The sequence below is a fragment of the Beauveria bassiana genome (assembly GCF_000280675.1).
Source record: "Beauveria bassiana ARSEF 2860 unplaced genomic scaffold BBA_S00017, whole genome shotgun sequence".
Lineage (NCBI taxonomy): Eukaryota > Fungi > Ascomycota > Sordariomycetes > Hypocreales > Cordycipitaceae > Beauveria > Beauveria bassiana.
Genome location: NW_007930852.1, coordinates 90562 through 107558, shown reverse-complemented (window position 1 = coordinate 107558; position 16997 = coordinate 90562). Strand labels below are relative to the sequence as shown.

At 54.7% G+C, this 16997-nt stretch overlaps 5 protein-coding genes across 5 annotated transcripts; all 5 read left to right on the top strand.

The window, feature by feature from the left end:
* Positions 1 to 1919: 1919 nt before the first annotated feature.
* Positions 1920 to 3770, top strand: BBA_06057 (Fungal transcriptional regulatory protein; the record flags this gene model as incomplete). The annotated part of the gene is made up of 1 exon (XM_008601154.1): positions 1920 to 3770. The coding sequence occupies one exon, from the start codon at positions 1920 to 1922 to the stop codon at positions 3768 to 3770; it is 1851 nt and encodes a 616-aa protein (XP_008599376.1).
* A 3847-nt stretch (positions 3771 to 7617) lies between these two features.
* BBA_06056 (allantoate permease) lies at positions 7618 to 9078 on the top strand (the record flags this gene model as incomplete). The annotated part of the gene is made up of 1 exon (XM_008601153.1): positions 7618 to 9078. One exon carries the CDS (start codon positions 7618 to 7620, stop codon positions 9076 to 9078), a length of 1461 nt encoding a protein of 486 aa, XP_008599375.1.
* A 2182-nt stretch (positions 9079 to 11260) lies between these two features.
* Positions 11261 to 12361, top strand: BBA_06055 (dihydroflavonal-4-reductase protein; the record flags this gene model as incomplete). Its single annotated transcript, XM_008601152.1, has 1 exon — positions 11261 to 12361. One exon carries the CDS (start codon positions 11261 to 11263, stop codon positions 12359 to 12361), a length of 1101 nt encoding a protein of 366 aa, XP_008599374.1.
* Positions 12362 to 13052: 691 nt separating this feature from the next.
* On the top strand, positions 13053 to 14798 carry BBA_06054 (Alpha/beta hydrolase fold-1; the record flags this gene model as incomplete). Its single annotated transcript, XM_008601151.1, has 1 exon — positions 13053 to 14798. The coding sequence occupies one exon, from the start codon at positions 13053 to 13055 to the stop codon at positions 14796 to 14798; it is 1746 nt and encodes a 581-aa protein (XP_008599373.1).
* A 1506-nt stretch (positions 14799 to 16304) lies between these two features.
* On the top strand, positions 16305 to 16982 carry BBA_06053 (short-chain dehydrogenase/reductase; the record flags this gene model as incomplete). The annotated part of the gene is made up of 4 exons (XM_008601150.1): positions 16305 to 16340; positions 16424 to 16730; positions 16831 to 16932; positions 16972 to 16982. 4 exons carry the CDS (start codon positions 16305 to 16307, stop codon positions 16980 to 16982), a joined length of 456 nt encoding a protein of 151 aa, XP_008599372.1.
* Between the last annotated feature and the right edge of the window lie 15 nt (positions 16983 to 16997).

The following is a 16997-nucleotide window of genomic DNA, read 5'->3' as shown; positions in this document are numbered from 1 at the left end:
ATTATTATAATGAAACTCGTATTATCAATAGCACAAGCAGGCTGGAGGCTTAACAGTTGAGACAGACATGTCGAGACGCAGTAGAATGAAACTGCCCCACCATCGTGTGTCGCCTTGTCCGAGAGGCTTGCAGTAGAAGCTGCACAGAAGGTCAGCTGTGGCTGAGTAGATGCGCTCCCACGTGTTTTGGCCGCGCTAGATTTCGTCACGGAGTTGAGTTATTGGCGAATGCCTGATACATGGTGTGCTTGTCTGTACTTGTTCTCCTAGTGATGGCATCTGTCGTAGTTACATACAAATAGTAAAACTCGTAGCTAGTAACAGAATATGGCTGGTGGGCCGTTGAAATCGGTAGTGGATTTTCTGGACATTTTTTTTTCTCTTTTGATTCGCAGTATTGATTCCAGCCAGAAAATACTAGGTAAAATTGATCAATATTTATCTGGTCAAACTGGTGGCGCCAGAGCAAGCCGTGCGGAGAAGAAGCTGCAGGGGAGGCGGGCGCACTGTGATAGGTCGAGTGGTGTAGGCGGGGCCGTGTTGAGGGGGGTGCGGCCCTTGTCGAATTGACATTATCGGGTGAGCACTTGATAACAGAAGCATTTATGCTTTGACTTGGTGAGAAGATCCGTTTGTCGCGTGGTTACGAACTTACGGGGAGGCAATCCCGGGCGATATGGCGTGGGATTGATTGCAAGTGCTGGGCGAGTTTTACGGATGAGTTTCTTGACTGGTCCATTTGTCGCGTGGTTACGGGAGGCAATCCCGTCAGATATGGCGTGGCCCGTAATACTGGGCGAATTTTACTGGCTGACCAGGGTGCAGCACAAGTCTGCGGGACCGCATCGCGCGGGATTTTTGGCATTGGTTCGCCGGCTGGAGTCTACTGATACCTGCCAGCCTGCCTACTGGTGACGCCTCGCAGCATGCAGCCCGTCTGCAGACGAGGGGCGATGATGCCGTCAAGCAGCAGAGAGCCCTGACAAGCTGACGGTGCAGATGATGTGCATTTCTGCATCTGCTGCACACACACACGGAGCTGGAAATGCTTCTCTGATGCTTCTTTCAGTCTTCTTCTTTGCTCGTTTCTGTAATTGTCCCCAAGCCACCAGCCTCGGCGATTTCCTAAAAGAAAAAATTCAGTGCCACACCACCATCCCGCACTGTCACCCAACTCACTAACCCCCAGCCCTCCCCCCTGTGATTCGCCATGGCTCTACGGATAGTGGTATGCCTCTAGTGGTATGCCTCTAGTGGTATGCCTCTAATAATGGTGTGCTCAATCCCCTCGCCTCGAGAAGCAAGCCTCGTCGCTCAACGACTAAGCCTACCCAGGCCACCGGCGCCGCGAGCAAGAAAAAAAAAAGAAGAGGAGATCTGCACCCTTTTCGCTTCTATCCCGTCAAGTTCTCCCGTGTTTTCCCACTTTCCACCGCCCAAGACGGGGTCTAGTAGGGTACGTGGGTGGATATCACAGATCACCTACAGACTTGGCCAGCCAGTCGCCCCCCATCTCCCGCTGACCAAGCCCGCTCTCCATCGCTCATCAACCCATCAACCCATCAACCCATCAACCCATCAATCCATCAGCCCATCAACCCATCACTGCTTCGCCCCCAAGTCCATCTCGATGCCCTTCTTTTCCTCGCCTTTTCCTCTTTGCTCCTTCATCGCCGTCTGCCCATCATCTCAGTCCTAGCCACATTTACGCATATTCACCAATCTCCCGCCTGCCCGCCTGACTGCTTCCCCTCCTGCAGACAAGCCGTCGATTCCTACCCATATCCGCGACCTCGGCTCGACCCGCCCTTCAACACAAAGCGACCAAAGAAAGGACACCCCCTCTCCTTCCGCCCAGAGACATCGACACAGAATCCTACTTCCATCGCTCCTCTCATTTTATTACAGCCGACGAAGCCATGGGCTCCGACAGCCGGCCTGTGTGCCATCGCTGTGCCCAAATCAAGCAGGCCTGCGACGGCAACCTGCCCTGCGCGCGATGCGTGCGCCTCAGTCTGCCCTGCATGCCCCGGGATGCCCTCGGCGCCGGCGACGGCTATCCTGGCGCCATGGGCGACATCCCCAAGGCCCGCATCCGCCGCGTCCAGACCGGCTGCCTCATGTGCAAGCGTCGCAAGAAAAAGTGCGACGAGACCAAGCCTCGCTGCGGCGACTGTCGACGCCTCTGTCTCGACTGCGCCTGGCCTGCCGAGCGCTCCAAGGACAAGTCTCCGATTTTGGATGCGCGCAAGGAATCGCTTTCAGAAAAGCTCAGCGGCGACCCGACCATTATAGATATTCCCCTCCGTCAGAGCCAGAGCCCCAGCCCCAGTGCAACCAGCTCGCCGCGCTCCAACGCAAGTGCTAATAGGAGAAGCAACAGCAATGCAAGCAGCTACCACCCGGATGTCAAACCAGAATTTGCCGTCATCAAGCAGGATAGCTCGACGTCGGATGCCGAGGCACTCTCCGATAAGGTCTCGTGGGATTTGTCCACCTCGCCGCCGGCCTGGGTAGAAGCCTTCACACCCGTCAGCAACGGCAGCACCCACGACGCTATGGATCCCAATCAGCCCACGCTCACCGTGTATATTCCGCAGCTGCTTCCCCAACTACAAACCACAAACGACCGCGCCTTGATGAACCATTACTCCACCATAGTCTCGTCCATTCTCTCACGAAGAAACTCTACCAGCAACCCATATAACCATTACCTTTTACCCATGGCGCAGGGCAACGACCTTGTTCTTCACTGCATTCTCGCCCTGTCGGCGAACCACTGGCGCAAGCTGCAACCGACGTTGGGTGGCAGGGGTCTCTATCACCAGGGCAAAGCGGCGTCAGCACTGGCCCAGCTGCTACCCCACGTCGACAAGCAGAGCGCAGATATTGCCCTAGTCGCAAGTTTGCTGCTCTGCATGACCGAGTTGTTTGACGGCACGAGCGAAGGATGGAAGTTGCATCTCAAGGGCGCCAAACGGCTCTTGATCACTCTCATGACTCAACAAGGCGAAATGTTGACCGGACACTACAAGTTTCTGCTGCGACTGGCTCGCTTCCTTGACTCTGCTGCCACGACATCTACCTGTCGCCCTCCTCTCATCGGCGATGAGGAAGCCGAGGCTGCCGCGCTCAACCGCCTCTCATTCAGCCCAGATGAAGACGACTCGGCCGTGTACGGTATCCCAAAGGAGCTTTTCCATCTTCTCGATCGCGTCAACACGCTCGCCGACAAGCGCAAAACGCGCGTGGATCGCGCCTCCGAGGCCGCTTTTCGCGAAGAGGCACAGCAAGTTGAGGAGCGCATCAACCACTGGTCGTACGAGTACGGCGGCATGTCGCGCGCAGTCTACTCGCTTTCACCCGGCGGCGACGACGTGCTCCACGCGGCCGTGGCCTTTGAAAACGCCGTTCGTCTGCGCCTGCACCAGGTCGTCGAGGGCTACGAGCTCACGGATCCCAAAGTCGACCAGTGCGTCGGGGCCATTCTTGACGCCGTGCAAAAGATTCGCTACGGCAGCCCGCTCGAGGCGTGCGTGCTATTTCCGCTCGTCATGGCCGGTGGCGCGTGCTCCAAATACGAGCACCGGTTGATTATCCAGGACAGGCTGCTCGTCATGGAGAGGACGTGCGGCTTTGGGTACGTGTTTAATGCGAGGGACCTGGTGGAGCGCGTGTGGTCGAGGAGAGATGACACGGCGGGGACGGGTGCCATTGTGAATTGGGCGAGGATTCGATATGAAGAGATGCATGGGCTAGTTGTCTTTTGAAAGGGCGACTTTCTTTTCCTTGAACAACAACGCAGATAGACTTTTCTCTTTGCATCTCACGAACACTATGAGCGGCGCTGATTATTATATACCAACATACACCGAGTTATACCACTTACCAATGTACCACGGATATTACCCACCTATTAAGCATACCATGTTTATACCACTCACCGACTTGACTTGCTCTCCGTATCTGTGCCAACCTCGCCCTTTTCCCTCTGCCACGCGGCCACCACCTCGAGCGCGGCGAGCTTGTCGCAGGTGATGATGATGCAGCGGTAGCAGCACGACTCGGACGACGTCACGTCGGGCGGCACGCGCCAGTCTCGCCGCGCATCGCGCTGCGTGTATGTCATCCGCGCCACACCACCCAACTCATGCCTCTCTCTCTCTCCTCCTCTCCATCTTCGAACCCCCCCCCGGGCACCACGCCCCGTTTCCGGATCCCAGCGCCGTCGCTCTCCGCCACACGTCTTGAGCACGGCCGCCCCCCTCGCCGTCCTGCGCGCCACCGCCGTTTCCTTGAGCACGCCCGGGTGCAAGATCGCACGCGGGTGCAGGTTATGGGTAGTCGGTAGACCGAAGCGCGCGCCGTTGGAGGCGAGGGAAGAGGGCAGGGCGCCGACTTTGTTGGCAAAAGGCGCGGCGCTCGTAGATGGTGACGGGAGTTGGCCGGCACGGCGGAGGGCAGAATGGCGGCGGAGAGGCCGGCGAGGGCCGCCGGCGCCGATAATGGTCAATGTTCGTTACACGGCGGGGTCCGGGGCGGACGTCATGGGCGTCTATAGAAAGTGTCTTTCTTGAGAAGTGGGAAAAAAAAGGAAAAAAAAAGATACGGCGTGTATGAAAAGCTTCAATTGAGGCTTTAGAGTAGTTGGAAGAGCAGGAAACGAAATTACCGAGATTAGCAAGTAGACGTCCAGTTTGTTCTTTGCTGCTCCTCTGCGGAAAGGCATTCCGCCTCTTTTATCCTCCCCCGGCCCGCGGTTACCCCAAGAGTTTGCGGCGGTATTGACGTGACTCGTTTTCGTGGAAACATGACCATGCAATGCACGGCGCGCGCGCAAAGCAAAACATGAAGCCATATTTAATTAGGTGCCCGTCGATCCCTTGAAGTTCTGGGTAGTTGACTCGAGCTGACTAGCTCGTTGCCTCTGATCCGCGGCATTGTGTGTGTGTGTGTGTGTGTGTGTGAGGTTGTTGCCAAGAGCGGTTCCATGCAAGCACACGCCGGCGCGGCGATGCGACGGTGGAGCAGCTCCGGCAGAAGCACCGATGTTGTTGATCCCCCTCTGTGGCTGTCAGCCGTGCGGCGGGGGAGGGGAAGGGGCTGTTCTTTTTTGTTTTTTTTTTTTTTGTCTTTTTGTTGCAAATTTTTGATTACGGCATCTTCATAATGCATCATTGCCGTCAGACAGGACAATCTGTCATAAATAACCTCGTCGTCCTTGTACGGAGGTTGCCCTCAAAGTAATAAGTGGTTGCGCCAAGCTCACACAAGTATACGAGCAAGGACTCGATAATAAGGGTTGGAAGATAATAATCGCTATAATAGGGAGTAGGTTCCTAGAGGGTATAATTGCAGAGTGATAGCGATACTATCGAGAATCCATCAGGCATACTGTCAGGGATCTACCTGAAGCCTCGCAATGTCTTTGTTATATCTTCAGGGCTCTACTATCATCCAAAAGTACTCCGAGATTATACGTTATTTTTCTACAGTTGCGTCGATACGGAAAAGCATGCCGTCTGTCCCAAGTGAGACAATGGTACGCAGCCGTCGTCTTTGCGAAAAGATTAGCGCAGTACATTGGCCGCATGTTGAGTCGGGCCTGTATCGTTAGTTCGTTACTACCCTCGTCGCACCACAGCCCAATCAGACGGCACCTCACTTGTAATACACAATAATGATATCTCTTTGAGCCGCATACATGTGGGCGGCGACCCTCTTCTGTTGTTTGGCAGACATACAGTGGGTGTATCTCATCAGCACTAGTTCTAGCGCCCTCGTCGTCATGCCATTGCGCGGACATGTGGCCCCATGCGCATGCAATGCAGCATTAATACATGTCCTGAAAGTCATCGTCATGAATATCGAGGTTATCGCGCTCAGTTCAGTTGCGTGCGATGTAGGTTGTAATCGCAGTCACATATCGCACGTGGGACTGTGTGTTGAAATGGATTTTTGCGTCGACTGCAGCTCTCTGCATTTTCGCCTTGTTGTCTTGTTAGCAAACAAGAGCAAAATCGGGGGCGCTGTCCTCGGCATCAATTAAACAGAGGCATCGAGTATATAAAATGGGGTTGTTGAAGGCAAGAACAGGGATCCTCGGTATTGCGCGGCCGGCATGCAGCCCGCTTTTATTCTGACCCAAGAAATCGGACAAGTTGCGAAAGCCGGCCTCACACAGAGATGGACATTCGGGCCTCGGTGAGTGTTGGCCCGGCGCTATTTGAGCGTACACCATGAACTTGACAACTCAGTTGAGATTGGCGTCACTTGAGACAATGAGTCATGTTTCATTGTTGTGATGGACAGTACTTTGGCAACCGAGTTACTTGAGTTCAAGGCAGGGCTACCAGCACTTTACCGAGTAGCCTCGTCTCAAACCGGAGTCTCGTCAGGACTGTTGTATTTTTGGCAAATGATTTTTGAACACGTCAGTCGGAAGCTAGAACCAAGATTTTGTTTGCCTGTTTGCTTGTTCCTTCAGCGCCTTATGTATATACATTGCCCGCGGCCCACGAAGATACCCTTGATCAGTGTAGCTCGGATACAGGAGAAAAAGAAAAAAAAAAAAAAAGGAAAGGAAAGACATGTAGCATTCTAGCATTGCTATTTGTCACCAGTAGGTGACTGATGGCGAAGAAGAGCGGCAGAGTTTCAAGTCACAACTCTCACTTCGTCTGTAAATTAATCAAGACATGTTGCTGACCGAGGACCGCAAACCGCAAAATATACCCATCAAAAAGCGCCCCTCTTTCGCAAGGGCGGAAAGTTTCTACAGCGGAACTATAGCTGCATCATCCCAATCCTTATCAGGTTTCTTGCGGTAAGACGTAAGACGACGACTGGAATCGATTTCAAAAGATGGGGTTTCTGGGCCCAACTATGGGCTGGGGTCAGAGCTGGCTCTTACAACCCCTACACTGTGCTTATGATTGTTCATTACTCACTTGACGACTTTTTCCCGGATGCAGAGATTGCCACGGGCATTTCTTCTCTAAGCTTTCGCAAACGCCGCCCACCAACGCACACGCACAACACTTGAACTTGTTGGTGTGTCGCGGGTAAGGGCCCATCATCATCTGGTTTTTACCGCGTCGAGAATTCGCAAATTCTTTTTTTTAATCCTTTACGACGCCACGTTTCTATTTTATTTTCCCGTTTCCTAATGCGAGGAGATTAGCGCCCGCCGCCAACCAAACTTGTCTCAGAGTAGCTGCTGGTTGCGCTGCGTTGTCTTAACGCTAATAATACCCAGCTTGAGAGCGATTGTTGTGTGGCTTTGCTTTTTTGTTAAAGAAGAAGAAGAAAAAAAAAAAAAGAGGAATTCAACAGTCTGTCAAAAAAGTAGTGGGTGCATCGCGGATTGGAGAATCTCATCTGCCCGGGTCAGAGGCTTTTGCGACAAGAGCGCCACGAAGCCCAACGACGTGGTCCAACGGGATCCGAGACGAGACTCTGGGATTCCTGAAATCGAGCAGTTTGAAAAGGACAAGACGAGCCAACACAAAAGGACTTGCCACTTGCCCCCTTTTTTCGCACACTTTTTTGTGTGTTTTTGTGTTTATTCGATTTTTTCTATTAATCAGCAGTAACTCGCACCAATCGCGACAAACAATGGTGGCCATGGAGGATTCAAGCTGCTGCGAATCCAGCCAGGCGCCCCTGATTCGGTGCGACGAGGCCGAGCTGCAGCGCATCTACCGAAAAATCGACTGGGTCGTGCTGCCGCTCATGTTCATGTGCTACTTTCTCGAGTTTCTCGACAAGATCCTCATCGGCTACGCCAACGTCATGGGCCTCGAGGCGGACCTGTCGCTGCGACCGGGCCAGTTCCAGTGGCTCGCGACGACGCTGTACATTGGCATGGCGGCCGGGCAGCTGCCACAGGGCGCGCTGCTTCAGCGCTTTCCCGTCAGCCGGGTGCTCGGGGCCAATGTGTGTCTCTGGGGCGTGGCCGTGTGCTGCATGGCGGCGGCGCGCGGGTTCGCGGGCATCGCGGCGCTGCGGACGCTGCTCGGCGTGGGCGAGGCCGTGGTCGCGCCGGCCCTCATCATGGTCACGACGCAGTGGTACACGAAGCGGCAGGCCGTTCCGCGCATGGGCCTCTGGTACAGCGGCGTCGGCGTCGGCCAGATCGTCGGCGGCCTCATCTCCTGGGCCGCCCAGCACGCGCCCGCCACCGCGTCCTTTGCCAGCTGGCGCGTCATGTTTGCCGTCGCCGGCGCCATCAACCTCATGACCGGCCTCGCCGTGTTTTCCTTGCTGCCGCGGTCCCTCGAGACGGCCGCGTTTCTCAGCGACACGGAAAAGGACCTGGTCCGGGACAGCCTGCTCCTGGACCAGGCCGGCAACGGCGCCAAAATCTTTCGCTGGTCGGGCATCCGCGAAGCGCTGGGCGACGCGCAGGTCCTGCTCTTTGTGCTCTTTACGCTGGCCACGGTGATTCCGGGCGGCTTCATCACCAGCTTCTCCGCCGTCGTGATTCGGAGCTTTGACTTTAGCCCCAAGCATTCGGCCCTGCTCACCATGGTGTCGGGCGTCGTGACCATTTTCGGCACGACCGCGTCCACCATGGCCATCTTGTACAATTTCCCCCGCTGGCTCGGCATCGTGCTGCTGCTGATTCCCAGCATGCTGGGCGCCGGACTCATGTCCTTTGCCAAGGCGAAAGCGGCTGCGCTCGCCGGCGTGTACCTGGTGAACTTGGACATTGCTCCGCTCGTGTTGATTTTCAGCATGATTGGCGCCAACGTCCAAGGATATACAAAAAAGGTCTTTGTGACGGGCCTGGTGTCGTTTGCCAATGCGTGCGCCTGCATCATTGGCCCGCAGACGTTTCGCCCGCAGGACGCTCCGCAGTACATTCCGGCCAAAATTACCGTGTTTTGCGTCACCGGAGTGGGCATTGTCATTGCGGTGCTTTTGCGGATGCTGTATGCTGTGCGCAATCGTAGGAATGCGGCGGCGAGAAAAGCGGCCATGGACGCGATTGCGCGAGGCGAGGCCGATGCTACAAAAGTGCTGAATGAGGAAGAAACAGATCTAAAGAATAACAAGTTTGTCTACATGTACTAGACAAAAGACGGCAATGGCCCTGAAAAAGAAAAAAAACCCTTTGCCAGGCAATATAGCCTCGAAGGGAGTGCAAGCGATTAGACAAGATACCAAACCCCTGTATTTTTTTTTTTTTTTACTTCTTTAAATTAGGATAGATTGCATGTTGAGTAACGTACATGTATAAAGATACGAACCACATGGAAACAAAGGTGGGCTTTGTGGCCAAAAGTGAGGTATACGTAACACGGCAGATTTCAGCATTGCCGCAAGTTGCAGTCGTCTTCTTCTATTTAGTTGACCAACCGTGTCCTAATGTGCAAGTGCATAAATCGGATTCTAAATTTAGGCTGCGGTAGGGTGCTTGGGTGCATGCGCGAACCGCTTCCCTTGATCTACGGTACCCAACGATCTATTTCGTTAGTTGCTGATTATGAGACGGTACATTCTGGGGAAAGTGGCCAAAACCAGGCCAGGTGGAGTTGCGACTTTATTTGCGCGGCAGAGTTCAGGGTCAAAGGAATTTCAAGCATCAGTGCATCACACAATACACACAATACTGAGTACACTGTTACCATGTTGGATGATTGGATTCGGGACGGAAAATGTGCAGTATCGCATGATTTTGAGACGCATCCCGACAAGACATGATGCCACTCCAAGACATCGACTTGAAAAGCCCCTCTCAGCTGGGCCAGCCTTCAGCAGCATTGTCCGCTGGCCTGATGCCTTGGAGTGGTGAGTGCTAACGAATAGCAAGCCACGAACGGAAAATAGCCCCAAAACCAGCATCTTGTAGTGAGTGGTCCACTGCCAACGGAGCGGGCAGAGTCGGTTCAAAAGGCTCCGTACATGCCCTCGCCTCATAACTAGCCATGACACTCGTCGGGTATCGGAAAAGACTGTGAAAAACGGTACCGGGCTAATAATACGATTCACATTCCTGTGAGACTTGCATCGGCGGGTCGCATCTCCGCTGTCTTACCATTGCCACGATCTGATGGAGCCCAGAACTATCTATGTATGTATGTACTCGGTACGGCGAAAAAAAAAAAAAAAAAAAAAAAAGTCCAAGAGAGAATTGGGGGTTGCATCTCGAATCAGAGCCACTTGCATCTTGCAGCATCGTGCCTCTCTTCTTCGTTTCCATCCAGCCATAACCATTCTTGCCATTGTCCTAAGTTGCGACGGCTGCAGTGCTGCGCTAGAACCTATGTTGTCGGATGCGGTCATATCAGAGCAGCGGCCCGCGGGAGGGGGAGGGGGAGGGGAAAGGGAAGGGGGCAAAAGGAAATATTTACTGGTCAGCGTCACAATGGGCCAGGTTACGTCAAGGCGGATTTGCAAAATCCCCTAGTTAATAACGAAAGTACGGATAGTTGTCCATCATTTCCTTTTTCACGTTCGTCTCTTTTTTTTTTTTGTCTGGCGCGCCGCGGATAAGAATTGACAAGGCAGGGCGACATCCGGGCGGCCTGGGCGTTCCAAACCAATTACAGCACGAGGAGGGAAAAAAACCTTGGCTTTTTTATTTTTATTTTTATTTTTATTTAAGCTATTGCCGTGGCTTGCTTTTCACCTGTCTACTACCTATGCGACGCCGCCGGCACAAAAAAAAATGATTCAGGCAACTTGTCAAGCCCACAAAAGTTTAGTTATGCCGGCGGAATTTCCAAAAAATAAGGTACGAATAATTAAATGATAGCTGAGCAGCGCGACCCAGCGCGGACCGCCGAGTCGCAAGACGTTGAATTGAGGCGCCGCCATTGTCGAAGCCAGTATTATTAGTAGTTCTTTGCAAAAGGTCCCCCGACTTTTGGACCTTTTGTTGAGAGTAGCGGACCAAAGAGAAACAAAAGTCTGCTTCACCCTTTTTCCTCTCTTTCTCTCTCTCCCTCTCTCTCAAGATTAACGATTTGGAAGTACCGGCCTGACCAGAACTGCCTGCTTTCAACGAATGTGCAGAGACTCACGATAGTGACTCACGATAGCGCCAATCTGAACTACAGAAATTGCCCAACATTTGCATTTCGGCACTTTTCAGAGTGAACCGTCTTTCCTGCAAGCGCTTTTACTTCTGCCGTTTCAAATTACACTACGAAAATCAAAAGCTTTCCTACCGCGATACGAAAACGCAGCAAAATTCAACATCTCACTCCTCCCTCCCACCCCCCCCCTCCAACGAATGCCTTCAAAAGTCGCCATGCCCATTGAGGCGCCCGCCCTCGTGGCCGTCACCGGCGCCAACGGCTTCATTGCGCAGCACTGTATCGCCGCGCTCCTCGAAAAGGGCTACCGCGTAGTCGGCACCGTCCGATCCCACGCCAAGGTCGACGCCGTGCGGCAGGCCCACGCCGGCGGCGGCGCCGGCGCCGGCGCGCAGCACCCCAAGCTCTCCGTCGTCGTCGTCGCCGACATCACCGACCCGGACCAGTACCGCGCCGCGCTCGAGCCGCTCTCCCCCGCCGCCGTCCTGCACCTCGCATCGCCCTTTCACTACCGCGCCACCGATTTCGAGCGCGAGCTCATGGTGCCCGCCGTGCGCGGCGCCACCGCCCTCCTCGAGGCCTGCGCCGCCATGCGCTCCGTCAAGCGCGTCGTCCACACCAACAGCTTTGCCTGCATCTACGACGCCGCCGCCGGGTTGCAGCCCGCCAAGACGTACACGGCTCGCGATTGGAGTCCGCTGACGTACGCGGATGGCGTGGACGCCGCCGACGCCGCCACCGCGTATCGCGCGTGCAAGACGGCCGCGGAGCGCGCCGCCTGGCGCTTCGTCGCGGCAAACGACAAGAAGAGCCGCGCCGCTGCTGTCGGGTTTGACCTGGTCAGCTTGTGTCCGGCCATGGTCTTTGGCCCGTTTCTGCCCAAAGCCAAGCCCCGCAGCATCGCCGACGTAAACACGAGCAACCTCCTCGTCTGGGCTGTTGCCGGCGCCGACGCCGGCGCCGGCGCCGTGCTGCCGCCGACAAAGGGCCCCGTCTGGGTCGACGTGCGCGACGTGGCCGACGCGCACGTCCGCGCGCTGGCGGTGCCCGAGGCCGGCGGCCGCAGGTTCCTCCTCGCGCAGGGCGTCTACTGCAACCAGGAGCTCGCCGACGTGGCGAGAAAGGTCCTGCCGCCCGCATATCAGGCCAGGATCCCGCTGGGGAAGCCGGGCGTGCGCGAGGCGCATACGCATTTCGGTGTCGACGCGACAGAGACGGAGCGGGTGCTGGGCGTGTCGTGGCGAGGGCTGGAGGATTGCTTACGGGATTTGGTGCCGCAGCTCTATGAGATTGAGGCTCAGCAGAACAAGGGGTAAATATTTTGCGCTGCTGGCGAGGCGGAGGGGGGTGGGGGCTTTTGGGTTTGTTCAGCAAGAATTGTCAATGGGAGAGTCTGCGAGGGAGTTTTACTTGTGCATTTATATAGGCGTGCGAAGGTTGCTACCGCGCGATACGGAGTTTTGGAGTAGTCGAGCGAATGCTCAGAGAGGTCTAATTTGTATTGCAAATCATTGTTTTACTCTATTTACAATATTCGAGTTCGGTCCCATCACGACGTAAATTGGCTCTGTTTTGTTCCGTATATCCATGTCAATCACTTGTCGTCAAGTAGGCCGCATTTGTGTCATGGTGACACGCGAAACACTCATTATCATATACGCATCAATACCAAAAAAAAAAAAAAAACAAAAATGATTCGCTTTACCCATGTAGCAGGCCTCTCTTCATCTAAAAATTTCCCAGTAAGCCATTTCCACCCAGTTTGCGGCAACACTGCGCAGCACCAGTGACTCTGAGCCACCCACACAGTGATGCTGCATCAGACTTGGTTACGTAGTACGAGCATCAGGCTTCGCTTAGCCTATTCTGCCCATCTCTTCTCTACAACCACATTCATCATTCCATTACAAAATTTGAAACTGGCAATTTCAAGCAACATCTAACCAATCTGGCGCACATTTTTCAAGTTCGTCTACCGATTCACCCTACTATAGAGCGCAAAAACCCATGGAAAAGCAGGCGCTTCTGGGCGCGTCTCTCGCCCCGCGACAAGAGGCCCAGCGTCAGCGACCGACATCTAGCGCGGCACTCTTCATCGCAGTATTCACCTTCTGGATCCTGCTGTCCTGGGAATTCCTCATCTCCTACGGGAAATCATGGCCGCGCCGCGCAGAACCGCAGCTGCGGATGTACGCCGGCGAGTCCATCAAGTGGCGGCTGTGTGGTGACGTGACGGGCCACGACGACCTCGAATGCGGCACCGTGGACGTGCCCATGGATCAGTTCAACAGCACCAATTCCAGCAATGAGACGTTTACGATTCCGCTCGTCCGCATGCGCGGCAAGCACGCCAGCCAGAATCTGCTCATCCACACTGGCGGGCCGGGCGCGAGCGGAATCGGCAGCGTCTACAGCGCTGGCGAGAAGCTCAGCCGGCTCCTTGGCGGGAGATTTCACATTGTCGGCTTTGATGCGCGGGGACTCGGCGCGTCGACGCCCAGCGCGACGTGCTACGTCGATGCAGAGTCACAGAAAAGGCTGAGGCCGCGGCGCACAACAGACCTCATCAGGGACAGCCCCTACCTGTACGCGTGGTCGACCAACTACGTGCGCGCCTGCAGAGAAAATGCCGGCGAGCATCTCCAATACGTCAATACTCCGCAGGTAGCCGCGGATATGAATAGCATCATCGATGCCCTTGGACAGGAAAGCATGTTTTACTGGGGCATGAGCTACGGCTCACTGCTCGGCCAGGTCTACGCCACGCTCTTTCCTCAACGTTTAGAGCGCATGGTCATTGACGGCGTCCCGGATCAGTTCTCCTGGTTTGAGGATTTAATGGACGCGCAACGTTATGCTGACACTGATGCCGTCGTTGACGGCTTCTTTGAAGAGTGCGTCCGTGCAGGAGACGCCTGCGCATTAAGCAAATATGGCAAAACTGGTCCGAAACTCAGAGAAAACGTGACTAGTGTCATAAACTCATTGTACAGGAACCCGGCCAGTGCGTATGTGAATGGCTCGGTATATGGCATCGTTGATGACTTTGCCGCGCGAATCACGGGCCTCTTCCACGAGATGCACACGCCCAAGCGCTGGCCTGCGCTCGCCCCCCGGCTGGCAGATCTACAAGAGGGCAACGCAACCGGCATGTTTCTCGCCTACGTCAACGACGAACCATTTGGCAACGTGCCAAGGGCCAACCTTGTGGTTGAAATGAATGATGGCCAATCTGGACCGACGTTCTGGCCCCAGGCTCGAATACGCTTAATGGAGAAGCTTCTCCCATACTTTGACAAGTACCGATTTGCCCTCGGTGACATGCTGGATCTTCACGTCAAGCAGCAGTGGAACGTTCCTAGGACTCATTCCTACCTGCCAAAGCAAAGAGTCGAAACGGCCACTCCGCTATTGATTCTGTCGACAACCCATGACCCCGCGTGTCCCTACTCTGCCGCGCAGGCCGCGCAAAAGGTGTTTGTCGGGTCGCGTCTGGTTGCGCTTGACGCCTATGGCCATGCATCCATTGCCATGCCGTCGTTGTGCGTGGCACAATACATGCGTGCGTATTTTGATAATGGTAGTCTGCCTGAAGAAAATGTTGTGTGCAAGAGTGATGGGGTGTACTTTCCGGGTACCAGCGAAGAGAGTATAAGCTCTGCCAGTGCATCGCACACTGCAGAAGAGCTGGAGACTTTGGCTGCACAAAGGGCTATAGCGGGAATATACGCAGATATAAAGTATACCAAGTAAAATGAATCATGAGAATTATTCGTTTGCCCATCAAGTGTCGGGGAGGTATTAGTTGTGCTTCACTATAACAGCATCCGGCGTGACTCATCCTTCACCCTACAAGCATCCGGTGCGACGGACAGAGCGCCTTGGATTACCAGGCGGTCATCCTCATCTCCAACATGTCGCAACATGGAGAAATAATAACAAACGACGCCATTGTCCGATTCCTGGCCACAGTCGACAAGGTGCCAAAGCCGATCCGCCAGATTGTACGTAGCGGGGAAGGCGGCGAACATTTAGTCTGGATCATCAACGATGCTTTCGTTCTTCGTGTACGGGCGGACAAGCAAGACAGCACACCGCTGATTCGAGAAGAAGCAACATGGCAAGTGCTCAAGTCCATCGAGCCCAGCTCAGCAGTCGTGCCAACCTGCCTCGACATCGGCGTGTGGGATGAGGTCCAGCGGCCCTTTGGCTTGTATCAAAAGCTGCCCGGCGTGTCAATCGAGGCTTCCCCGTCCAGCGTCAATGCCGCGACAGAAAGTGACCTTGCGCACATGCTTGTCCTCTTCCAAAAGACACCCATCCAACGAGCACGCGCAGCAGCAGGATTACTCGACGCCGAGCCTCTCTTCCTTTTCGAGCTGTGGCAGCGCGCCCGCGCCGCCTGGCAACGACTCATTAGCCGCAACAATAACAACACCAACAACAACGAAAGCCATCTCGTTGTCGAGAATTTGTTGCCGCGCGGCCAAGACATGGATCAAGCGCTGCACATTTCGGAAGCCGACGCCCACGCCACCTACACGCCCGTCTTCTTGCACGCCGACCTCAAGGGCGAACACATCTTTGTCGACCCCGACACGGGCCGCCTCACCGGCGTCATTGACTGGAGCGACGCCTGCGTCGGGGATCCGGCCGTCGACATTCACGGCCTGGCCATTAGCGTGGGCGCGGCCGCCGCGGCGCGCATCGCTGCCGAAGCCGGCTATGGCTGTGATGTCGTGGCGCGCGGGACAGTCATGGCGCGCTGCGTTTCGATTATTTGCTTGGATGCGATCTTGCACCAAGACGACGACTCGCCGGAATGGCTGGTGCGGTTGCAGCTACAAAGAGCGCTGGAGCGGGTGTAAGTAAGGTGAAGGAGGGGGGGGGGGGGGGGGGAGTCAATCCGTGCAACAGCTCGAGACTTGAGCTTGAAAAGATGAAAAAAATGTAAAATATTGATTGTCCTTGTTAGCCAATGATATTCAAGTCCTTTGAATTATAAGTGATCGTCCAAGATCCAGTTAGCGTGTGTCCCATTTCACGATCGGCCAGGTGATCGTCCCTTTCTGGCCAGTCATCGACTTGTAACCCCGCAATGCTTGACAGCCCGAAATCGTTATACATCAAGGCATTGGTCATTTCGGAATACTCCATCTCATCAAGCCTATATCAGCTCTCTTTTATCATTCAACTCACAGATCAAGAATACTTTTTTTCATTCAACTAAACTGCAAAAATCTTACACAGCTCACAAGCATGGCGTCTGCCGCAAAGACCATCATTGCCACTGGCGTCACCTCGGGCCTCGCAAGTCCTTGACAAACCCCCCCCCCCCCCCACAGGCCAAAATGCCATCATTCTAATGCTATTCAAAGGGCTTCGAGGCGCTCAAGCAGCTCCTCCAGGCTCCGCAGCCGTATCGCGTGGTGCTTGGCGCCCGCAACCCGTCCGGCATGCAGCTGTCGCTCCGCGACGTCACCTTTGAATCCGCCAACAAGGTCGAGGTGCTTCCGCTGGACCTCGCCGACCTCAAAGGCACAAGGACGTTTGCCGAGGCGACCCTCGACGCCATCGGCGACGCCAAGATTGACTACCTTTTCCTCAACGCCGGCATCACGAAACCCGCCGTGGTGAATCCGCGCGGCTACCGATGGTGCGAGTCTGCCGTGGTGAATCATGTTGGTAAGGGGGACAAACACTGCTGGTCGAAGTTCGCAGTCTTTTTTTTGAAGTGAGATGTTGCAAAAAAACAAAAGCTGATTCTTTTGTGCTTGCCCCTCAGCTCAATTTTACCTTGTGCATCTTTTGCGCGAGAAGCTGGTGGCGTCCAAGTCGCGCATCGTATTTGTGTCGTCGGGCGCCGTGAGATCTGTTCCCGATCCTGGTAAGTTTTTTTGTTATTTCTTCTGCCAAATTGGCAGAGGCCATGTATAACTCATTAACCTGTGA